The following is a 12,046-nucleotide window of genomic DNA, read 5'->3' on the forward strand; positions in this document are numbered from 1 at the left end:
CCCTTAACACTGGCACCAAGGCAGCTATGGCAGAAGAGTCCCTGTGGTATCACGACAGCAGGAATTGTAGAACAGTCATTACTACAAGCAGTTAAAGTAAAAAAAGCAGGGATTGTTATGGCGAGAAAACTACCATGCTATGACTACTCCCACTGACATTCTTCTGGTAAATACATTCAAATTCCTATGCCAGCAGAGATGATGTTTCTGATTATCAGAATGGCAATGAACCTCTAACTCTGTTACTGTTTCCACAGCAGAAACCTGTGCAGCGACAGGTCCCATTCAATTACACCAAGGATGTTATTGTGCAGGATATGAAGGTCCTGATTTGCTTATTTTTTTCTTTTCCTTTCTCCATCATTGTTCAATTATACCCATTCATACACATCTTCCCTATACAGAGACACCTCAGGTAGATGGAAAAATAAATGTCTATTTAATTTCCCCTATACTCCAAGCAACCACTTCCTAGTTGAGTTGGCTTGCTGTATTTTCTACCATCATGGACCACACTGACCCCCTCATACACACTGCACAAAATAGCATGAGAGAGTGTGGGCAACTGTGTGTGTGTGTGTGTGTGTGTGTGTGTGTGTGTGTGTGTGTGTGTGTGTGTGTGTGTGTGTGTGTGTGTGTCAGTGCAGGCACCTTTATGTCCTCCGCCCCCACTCAGCCTCTCTCTCTCCTGATGTAGAACACCAAATTTTACTAATCTCTCAGCACACTCTCTGCGTTATTGTTCCTCTCTGCTTTGAGCTTATTCATGTGCCACTCACCAGGCTCTCCTCTCATTTTAAAACTTCAACAGCGCTGGGAGCTATAAAACAGTAAAAGGCCTGTACAATTCATTGTTATTTGAAAAAGAAAGAAAATCTAGGTATACATACATATATACTGTTTTTATATATATATATATATATATATATATATATATATATATATAAACAGTATATATGTACATAGATAGATAGATAATAGATAGATAGATAGATAGATACATACATACATATATCAGCTTACCTCTCACCTCTCACCTCCTCTGCTGTTGAGGTGAATGTGGAATAGTGAGTGTGAGATGTGACCACTTATTAAAATGGCAAGTTGTGGATGGAGTCTGTGATATTTCCATCATGGTGTTTATGTGTACAGACAGCCTGTGGGCAACCAGTGGATAGCAGGAGATGAAAGCTGCGCCTGATGTTCTGATTTGATGACTGTTGCCATGGCAGCAAGATGAGGATGGAGGAGAGGCACGTGTTCACAGATTGGGGGCGAGGGGTGTCTCTCCTCTTTCACACACATAGACATGAACGCACAATCCTAAGGCCCCCCATCAAGCAGTATACAGTCCAGTAACTCCTCAGCTCGATCATTGGGCTGTAAAGGTTCATCATTAGGACAAGAGAGTCGGGTCCAATATTCTGACAGCTTGTCAAGAGTAGAACCTGCATGACTAACTATGTGACAAGCCCACATTAAAAAAAGAGGAAGACCAAACAACTGGACTGTTGCTACAATGAGGCACCTGGCATATACTTGGCACCCCCTCAGCTTCTCCTGCATGTCTGTTCAATAAAAACGGTTTCTGGCTCCAGTGGACAAGTTTATAGTGTTTCCTCTGGCCAAGCGTGGCACCGGGGTTAAGTTGATCATCTCTCACTCTAGTAAAATAGCCAGGGGAGTCCGTGTACCACTAGATCAACTCTACAACTTAAAGACCCTAAACGTTACAGCTCAGATGATCGATATGGCACTGAGCAATGTTCTTTACGAGCTAATAGACAAATCCATTCCTGCAAAACCCCTTGGGCCTTGGGAGGCAAGAAGGGGGTTGGAGTATGCAGCTGTTTGCCTGGTGTTGTCACTTAGACCTCCACTAACACACAACAACACAAAAACACACCAGGGAGGTTAAAGACACACAAGAATAGAACATTGTGTATGTGTGTTTGTGTCCAAATGTGTGGTTTGATTGGCACATCCGCGGATGTCTCTATCTCAGAGGGTATTGTACTTTCCTAGTTCCGGTGTGGTTATTGCATCTGCAGAACTGCCAAAAGGAGATTTGTGTCTGTCAACATCAGAAGGAGGGAAAAACCCATGGAACCTATTTTATTCATGATGGTATAGTTTCTCAGACACGTTTGGAGAAGAGAGCTTATTTGAAACATTTGTAATTCCCTCACTAACTAATTAAAAGTCTGTATTGCCTAATAACTGTCAGAATTGCATCATAAAGCAGGAAAATCATAGAAATCTGATTCCCAACAGAAATCTAACACCTGTTTCTACAGTATTTCACCACATTACACTGATTCATTTAAAGAAGTATTCCAAATGTAGCTTTAACACATAGAAAATGACTCTTTACTCACAAGAAAATTAATATAAATGTTAAATCTTGCAGGATTTTCTGATTTGTTCAAGGTCTTTACTTGCCAGCAAGCCGTTCTTTCTGTCTTTTTCAGCGCCGTATGCTTGCTCATTAAACCATAAGGTCAGTTTTTCAGTCCACTCTCCCACCTTTTGTCTCCATGCCCTTGCTAACCTTCTGCAACACTTACTAAAACACAGCTTGGCCAAACTTGACTGAGCAACTTTGAGAGATCATTATGAAAATAGTGGACTATGTTTATTAAGGATATGAGGGCCCTCTATGACATTGCGTAGTCCCCTAGGCCCACAAGCAACCCAGTTTAGAGCAGCCGTCTAATATTTATGCTTAAGGTAACATTCATGCTTGTCTAAGCTCACAACAAGGACAACCATATAAAAAAATACATTTAAAGGTGTCTTGGAGTAATGTGCCTCATTTGGTCCAACTAACTCACACTCATATAAGGCTGAGATGATTCCTTTTGCTTCATTTTCCAGCATATTAGGAGAAACTGGAATTAGTGGGGGTGAATGTGGAATGAAAAATCCTGCTTTTCTCCTGCAATAGTAAGAGTGTTACACACACAGAGTTAAGTGCAAAGAATTATAGAAACAAATTACTGTGATGGCGGCACGGTGGTGCAGTGGTCAGCACTGTGGCCTCGCAGCAAGAAGGTTCCGGGTTCAAGTCCCGGCTCCAGCACAGGATCTTTCTGTGTGGAGTCTCCATGTTCTCCCTGTTCCTGTGTGGGTTCTCTCTGGTACTCCAGCTTCCTCCCACAGTCCAAAGACATCAAGAGAGGACGAGGCTGATTGATACTCTAAATTGACTGTAGGTGTGACTGTGAGTGTGAATGGTTGTCTGTCTCTATGTGTTGGCCCTGTGATGGACTGGTGACCTGTCCAGGGTGACTCCCCTCTCGCCTGAAAGCTGCTGGGATAGGATCCAGCCCCCATGACCCTTAACAGGATAAGAGGAAGAAAATGGATGGACGGACTGAAATCACTGCGATCCCTATCTATTAGCATTATTAACATTTTGATTGAAATATATATATATATATATATATATATATATATATATATATATATATATATATATATAAATGACAACAGTGTGATTTTTTATGGTGATCAGCATCAAGCAGTTTTTTTCTTAATTTGAAAGAATACTTGGCACTGTTAATATGTACATATTAAATACTAGGCCATATTTTGACATATTTTGACAAAGTTTCAATTAACTGTTCAGTCCTCAAGCAGATGAGAACGTTTTAAGTGTGGTGATATGCATATTATTTCAAATTCATTGAAGTAAAGAACACATTTCTAAAAGTAAAGTGCAAATTGTTCCCAGGCCAAAAAATAATAATAATTGTAATACATCAGAATATCTACAGTTTCATGTATTATTATAAACTGGTAATTATTGATCAGGTGATTTTACAGAGAAATGAAAGAGATGAGTGTAAAAATATTACTAGTACTACTACTTTAGGAGCAATAAATTACAGTACAACAATTTAAATAGAGTCTTTAACAATGCATTACTTTTTGAAGTAACAACACCAGCATTTCCAAACCCACAAACAAATGGATAGGATCCTGTGAAATATCCTATGGATTTTTTTCTGGGGATGAAAAAATGTGTCATTTTCTTAAAATATGTTAAAGTTGAATTAATGTAATATAGAAATCATCACAAGAAAGTGAAAAATATCTCATTTATTACTATAATTTTGTTTCGCCTTCAGTCTTCTCACTTTGTGCTCTTCAATGCTTGTTTTGCGCAACAAACATTTCAGATCCAAAATGTTTTCAATTTACAAAGAACTTGGAAGAAAAGGATTTGAGAAGTGACTGAGTTCAAATTTAATTTAAGCGGCACAAGCTGTCAAGTAACAATAAATTCATGTCAAATGAAAATTAACCAGGATGTTATATCCTAATGCTTTGTCTCCACTGAGCACCATCCTACAGTAGCTCACATCCTATGAGAGTTTTATGAAAAAAAAACATCCGATATGCCAAATAAAACAGAATATAAATGCTGATTTATTCATATTTGCTCTTGTTCCATTATCATGCACACATGTCACTGCCTGGTCAGATCAGTAGATCTGAGCCAGCATGCCTGGAAGCAGGGGGATTACAACCATACTTGTCCATGTTTTTGAGTACTACTGCTTTCATTAGGCTTGATTGCTAACTCGGGGACGCTAAATGTTTGAGGCAATTTGAAAACCCATTTTCTTCAAACCATTATCTGCAGTCTATGGTGGAAATGGAACACTAAAACCTTGCTAGTATATTAATTTAGCACGATGATCAGACAAATATAAGGAAGATGTCAAGTTTTTAACAAATAATGGACATCCTGTGGCCAATCAGATCCAAGTGCTTACTCAGGCTATGGTTATTACACAGATTTGCATTTTATCACAGAAGGTTATCTACAAAAGTGAATGATAGAGCTTTTCATTGTACGGCTGTTTGCAGTTGCCCGTGAGCCTTCATGCTCAGCTGACGATGTGTGTGAGGTGCAGTGATGTCTGCTACATGTCAGTTTGTCAGTCCAAAAAGTACGGAACAAACGTTAATCAACAAGGATGGACATCAGGCTCGAGTCAATCTGCAACTGACTAAAACAATGACAAGATGGTCAATTAATCAGCATCTCATTACAGGACAGCGTTGTAATCCATATAATACTGCTAATGTATTTTTTTTATTATTCCACACCACAGTAAGAGGGCTGACACCTTATCTATCTGCCCTTTCTATTCTCAGCTCCCCTATTTAATTTTGTTATACGCATTAATTCAGCTCTCCCTTCAGTGTGTAGCTTAAATGTCATAAAAGACTGCTACATTTATTACAGGAAACACAAAATATTTGAATATGTTTCAATTTAGCCCAGTGTAAGGACAGCAAGCGGTGAAAACTAATTCAGTGCTCCAAATATCTGGAAACCACCACATTTAAAGCTTATTAACAAGGCCATATTATGGTTTAGGGGTATATAGCTGTTAAATGTGTTATGGAGCCCAAAGTCCACAACAAAGGGATTTATTCTTTCTTCCAGAGAGGTTTGCTCCTGAATCGCCTCATTTGTGGCCCAGTTATTATGTCTGTGACTTATCTCTATCACTATACAGAGCACTACAAGCTGCAAAGATTTTTGAGGTCTCTCTTGTTGGCTGCAGGAAAAAAGTGTTCATCTTACCCCCCCATCCTAATTTGTTTTTAAGAAGTTGTGACAGAAATGTCCCAACTGAGCCATTAGCAGCTCATGCTCAACGATAGATTTATTTCAAATTTAAAAAGATTAAAGTTTTTCTGTGGTTTATGTTGTTTTGCTGAGTACTTTGTACGATGGTTTCGTGGATTTACCTCGGTTTGGATGAAAACATGTCAGAAGCCGCGTGAAGGCATTTTACACTACAGATACACGACAAAAATATCAAGCTTAGTTGTGGTGATGCTGAAATCAAACGGCCATGGTGATGCTGACTTCCAGGATGGCCAACAGAAATACAATAATACCTGAGGCATTTCACTGAGGTCTTAGGGCAATGAACCGTTGGACCCGAAAATAAGCATACTATGGCATCTTCATTTGCATGATATATCTAATTTCCGCAAACAGTTGTCAAATGTAAGAACACCATAACTTGTCTCGTCTGTTACACCATATTGTTTCTCAAGAAGCAGCAGTGAGTCACAGCAGCAAAAAGTAGACCACCCTGAGCTCATGCTAAGGAAGGTAGCATTATTTTGTTTCTCATGATAAAGTGAACAACTCAACTTGTCAGTGTGAAATGTGGAAAACTAGCTTGTTCACAGTGGCTACATATAGTAACATTAAGTCTTATTGTCACTGTGAAGTAGCAAAACATCTAGCTATCCATCAAAGTAGTGCCAGACAATAACTGTCGTGAAAAAAATAATGAATGTAGCTTTTTCTCCTTGCTTTAAGCTTTTATGCTAAGCAAAGCTAACTGACTCCAGGAATTAGCTCCATTTCTCAGTGTAGTGAGTGAATGTATTTCACAAAATGTCAAACTTTTAATATTGAGAGGTCACTTTTGCATGTGAACTTATTCGAATGATATGGTCAAAGTACTCTCAGTATTGGTGGATTTTCATGGTGTGTGCAAGGCCCCTTAGTTCCACTGAAAGGACATTTTCATGCTACACTTGTAGTCCTTATCTTCACCTCCATTTGCTCTACACAAGTGCACTCCTTTCTTCTTTTAACATTACAATACTTCTATGCAATCAGGTCCATATAAACATTTATCTCGGGTGAAAGAACTTGACTGGCTTTCACCGACCGCTGAATTCAACTTGTGGTTAAACTCTACAGGAAATCTAAATAACTTGTTGCAGAATGAGATCAGAGTGACTCCCAGGTCCAGCTGGTTTCAGAACATTTTCTCTGTCCACGTTTTGTCCTATAGCATGTACATGCACTGTCAGCAGTAAACTCCAGCTGAACTTCTCTTTCTCTTTCTACTGCCAATCTCCCATGCTCTCTTGTTTTACTGTCGTCAATTCGGGTTGTTGATGTTTTCCTGAGTTTGTCAGCAGGTCTGACTGGCGCTCAAGAACGCCTACAGCCTTCCTTAAGGGAGGTGTCACAATTGGACATGTACCCCAGCACAACCTCCATCTCACACAGATGCACACACATGAAAGGGAATAGAAACAGACATCTGCACTGTACAAACGTGGCTACACACACACAAAATGAATCTTCCATTACTTTTTTCTTAATCGCTCTCTCCCTCCCTTTATTTTTCTCACACAAATCCACACACACACTCTGACTAAATTGACTTGTCAGCTTCAATCAGATGAGGAACAAAAGGATTCCTGCCAGTTTGAAGCTGACATCATTAATGGGTTTGGGAGGGGGCATGCTCTGAAGACAAAGGGAGTGCAAGGTCGGACTGACTTAAAATGCACTTTCATTTTGGCAGGGACGTTAGTTTTTTGATTCCAGACCCTTTACGCCAACATCTTTTTTTGCGAGTGGCTCTAACTTTCATTATCGCTGGGAACAGAGGGGCGTGTGAGACTTTGTTGTGCTGATGGAGAGAAATGTGACATCCATAATGCATTTCCTATTAGAGGATGCCACGCATGGACACACCTGGCCATGTGTCACAGAGAGATGGACAGGAAGAGGATGAGAATAAATGGGGTGTCGGTGGTGCAATGGAAAAAGGTTGCCAAGTAAAGGATACCAATTCAAGAGAAACGACAGAAAAAGAGGGAAAGTGTGAGCAAGTGTGAACGTTCTGTCTCTTTCTTTTCTGTAGAGAAGGGAAGATAAAATATGTCAGGGTTTGGAAAGCCACAGGACATACGGCCCTTCATGTGACATATGAAATCCACACATAAACCAGCTTTCCTGGTGCATTGTAGCAGGAAAGCCAAATGCTTTGAACATTTAAATCCTCTCCCCTTCACTTCTGTGACTTCATCCATCCTCATTTGCTACTGTCTCCTCTCCTGCATGCCCATGTGCCTCCCCCCTCTTTTCTACTTTCATTCTGACCCTGGATAAAGATGGACTCCCTCATCTCAAATGGTAATAACTTTGGTCCATATGCACACAGCCATCACAAATTGATTACTGTGTAATGCTGCAAGCACTCCCACTCCCTTACTCTCACTTGCTGCTCCTCCGTCATGGGATTTGGCATGAGGCTGCCTCCATTTCCAATCCGGCTGTCATTAAACAGCACCCCTGGGTGTGACCCAAACAAAAACAAGCACATCCTAAAAATCGTTCTTGCATGTTCCTGTTCCTCTCCTTCTACTGCCATCTCAGTCTCCCTTGCAACCAGCTTCTCCTTCACCGGTTTTACCCTCAACCACTCAGTCCCTTTTATTCTCATTCTAATTATACCATTACATTACCATTTCTATTCTCCTCATTTGCATTTCTGCTCACCCTGTCTCTTATTCTTCCCCATTCTCTTTTTTCCCCTCTCTCTCTCTCTGTTACCCTTCCTTTTCTCAGCCACTGAATATGTTCCACCTTTTTGCAGCACATAAACAGACATTGCCCTTGGGGGTGGGTTGGAGTGCTGTGTCTTTGTTTGTGTGTACCTCTAACTAACTCTCCATCTGCGGGGAGCCCAGCCAAGCCCAGCAGTGCAAGACAGATAGCTGGCACTATCCCAGACCCGTCTCTCACAAGACCCATATCCTCACCCCTAGCTCTCAACTTTCGCCTCTCTTCTAGGCTAAAGTCTTCCCACAGAGGCAGTTGTCAGCTGCCTTCAGGCGGCCAGTTAGGTACTGGAGACCCCCTCCCCAACCCCAACGATTCCTTTTCCTCGAAGCCTAAACCAGAATCTCCTTTAGCTACCAATGGATATCCAATCCTTTCCAAGCCACATGCCCTAGATGTACATCAGTAGAATTTTCTCAAGAGTCATCCCCGACAACCTCAGGTTCACCTCCAATACAAGCTTCCTTCAGAGACTAAATAACCAATAGCACATTTTTCTGTATTTAGCCACATCAAAGAGCCTTCAAAGAGAGGGAACTTAAGCATTAGCATTAGTTCAAAAAAGGAGTTTCAATCATATAATTGCCCAAGGGTGTAACTTAAACCTTGAAAGGAGTAATAATGGTGTGTTTTCATATTACTTCTCTTTGCATATATTTGTTCTGTATTGATTGTGATACTGTGAGTCAGTGAGAACATGCTGCATTCTGTTACAAACAATGAAAGGTGCACTATATTATCTGCAAAGCTAAAAAAAAGGTTTTTTTTTTTTTTAGATCTCCTCTGGAATTGATGGACAATCCCCTTGCAGATTATGAAGAGAGGTTTTATCACTCACCATTATCAGGCTCAGATTTTCTGTCATGCTCAGTGTCAGTGAGAGAGAGGGCGGAGTTGGCTCGGCTGGTGAGGCAGGAACTCTGTTCAGACTTCAAGCCGCGCATCCACATGTGCTGCATGCCATGAGCAGGCGAGGGATCCACCTCTGGCTCCGTGTCCATATCTGAGCCCACTCCCAAGGAGTAGCCACGGCTGTGGACATGAGCGGCTGGCCCAGAGCACAATGCTTCCTCCTCCTCCTCCTGATGCTGCTGCTGCTGCTGGATGTGGTAGTCTGGGCTCCTCATCTGGCCAGCCTTGCAGAAATCTAACTCTAAAGGACGAAAGATGGAAGAAGATATAGAGGAGCAATGACATGTGTCTGTTATATCCTTTATGACATGTGTTTGTTATTTCCTTGAACCACTAAGCTGACTAGGTGTTTGTTAGAGACAGGGGTTTACATGCCAAACACTGAACGTCCCCCAAATAATGTCAGGAGACAGGTTGTTATTTGAGCAAGCATTTATCAAAAGTTCTGTAGCAAAGCCCAAATCAAAATGCCACCTTTAATTTTTCCTAAACATTTGCAGTGAAGCTATATCCTGCTTCAACTGCCTGATGTGTGTTATTGAGCTGGAGATGTATTGAACTGCTGCTCAAACAGAGCACTGATCTCATCTATATTCTCCTTGGTGGGGTGAAGAGATCAGATAAAGATCAAAACTTATTAATATTGACTCAGACTGAGCGAAAAATTGAGCCTCCTATGCTTTCAGGTATTAGAACGCCCTCCAATCACAAGCATCAGTGTGTTATCTGAGAACATCAGATATACTGTGTTAGTCCTCTGGTTACACTTCAATTCAATTCAATTGAGCTGTACTTTTTTTTAGAGACAGCTGAGTAAATTTTCTTCCTTTGCTGTTTAAAATGTATAAGTGGAAGTAATGGAACTGATGTCATTAAAAAAGAACTCGAGGCATAAATTGAAATCTATACTGGTACTCCTGTAGCTATAAAGGCTTCAGAGGACTCAGGAAAGACAGACTTCCTCTCCTTATAATTTAGTGAAGTTAAAAGGAATCTTTCGTCAGGTCTGAAAACAAACCATACTGTTTCAATGAAAGTCCTCTTGGCCATTCTATTGACCAGCAACGTGTCCTGCTGTACCTGTTTGATGAGGTCAGGACCAACTACAAAGTACAACTGTGCAACTGGATTCAAACTGGGTCAAGACTGGTCACTACTGCCCATTATTGTTTAGCACAAATTGGTTGCAAGAGGACTTTTCAGCAGCAAATAGGCTATTTCCTTGACACAAACATCAGCAGTAAAGTGAGAAATCTAACAATTTCCTAAACTTTCAATTTCCTGCTGTTTCAATGAGTTGCTCTTGACCCAGTTTGCAAATATACAACATTCATATGTTTCACAAATACGTTAATCTCATAATCTATATTTCATATTCTGAGTAAATATTGCAATGATGTTCAGTCCCGGACATAAATGAACATAAACTGTTTTATTTTTTGTTTAAGTAATTTCCACAATGCACCTAGAGGACTTACTGTATGTCTCTCAGCTTTGTTTTTTTCACTAAAACCTCAAAAAGAACAGCAGCATCTTAACAAGAGGAGCATTGGTGCTGTTAACACGCCAAACATAATCACCTGCCCTTAATTCTAGCAATAGTGTGTTTTTAGAAATATTTTTGTCTTGGGTTCAATCATGCATGCATCCTTCAAGCTACTTTCTAATGTTTGATGTCAGGACCAGGTATGTGATGTCAGCTTTCTTCCTCATGTGTTCCTTTATGTGTAATTCATTTGTCTAAGTTGAGCTGATATGGGCATGGAAATCCCCCCATTCCGCAGTCTTCAGTCAGCTGATTGCAATCTGTACACCTGGTCCAATCAACCCTGTAGAATAAGAGCCCCAGCCTCTCAGTCACTCCATGGTGGCTTGTCCTCTTACTTCAGTGGTTTCGCTGATCACAGCCACTCAGTTACTTCTGAGATTCTTCTTTGTTCTGATGGATCTTGTCTGCAGTTTTCTAACCTGTTTCGTTCCTGCCACCCTCAATGTTTTTTTGCTGCATCAACTGTCCTTGCCCCTTGCTTAACAGTCTTTTGCTTTGATTCCATTTGCAAGCCAGCCAACAGTTAAACCTGAAGAGCCTCCTCACTCTTATGTTGCATTTGTTGTGGAAACTTGTCAACTCTCTCATTACAGTGCATGATACAATGTGAAACATACAGAGCCTGACACTGCAGTTGATTTGCATGCCTATCTTGCTCTTGTAATGAAATGTAGCATCAGATCTGTGAGGTCCCCAACCAAATTTGGCCAGGTCTCTCTCGAAAAAGAGATCACCTGATCTCAAGTGACTACCTGGTAAAATAAAGGTTAAATAAAATATTAAACTCATACTTAAGTGTATTCAGTCCCGGAAAAATGTAATGGAGGATAAGCAAGGAAGTGGACAAATGGGCTTCGGCAGGGTACAAGGTAACCTAGCCGTGTGAGTTGGCTCTCAATTACCAAGTCTGTACTATGAACTACTCCTTAACCTCTGTTTAAGAAATCTAAAATGCCTTCCATCAGCTTGGTGGTGAGTAGATGGTGACTTTATTTAAATTTTTGGGTGAACTCTCCCTTTAATATGCAAAACTCTGATCAATCACACGTTTGGCTAATCATCTCATGTGATGCTAGTCAGCTATTCTAGGCAGTAATTATTGTGTCTGCAGTAGTCACTGAATGAAGGAAGACAAATGAATGAAAGACCATGGTGGTGGACTTACTCATCCCAACTTA

At 40.6% G+C, this 12,046-nt stretch overlaps 1 protein-coding gene across 2 annotated transcripts in view; it reads right to left on the minus strand.

The window, feature by feature from the left end:
* tenm1 (teneurin transmembrane protein 1) overlaps positions 1–12,046 on the minus strand; it is a 202,405-nt gene that overhangs the window by 168,370 nt on the left and 21,989 nt on the right. For both annotated transcript variants that reach the window (XM_086223045.1, XM_086223046.1), the window contains exon 3: positions 9,246–9,560. In XM_086223045.1, coding sequence (XP_086079171.1) covers positions 9,246–9,560 — 315 coding nt within the window. The remainder of the gene's footprint in view (positions 1–9,245; positions 9,561–12,046) is intronic.

The sequence above is a fragment of the Aulostomus chinensis genome, chromosome 13, assembly GCF_037954235.1.
Source record: "Aulostomus chinensis isolate RoL2024-O1b breed Wild chromosome 13, RoL_Achi_v1.0, whole genome shotgun sequence".
Classification (NCBI taxonomy): domain Eukaryota; kingdom Metazoa; phylum Chordata; class Actinopteri; order Syngnathiformes; family Aulostomidae; genus Aulostomus; species Aulostomus chinensis.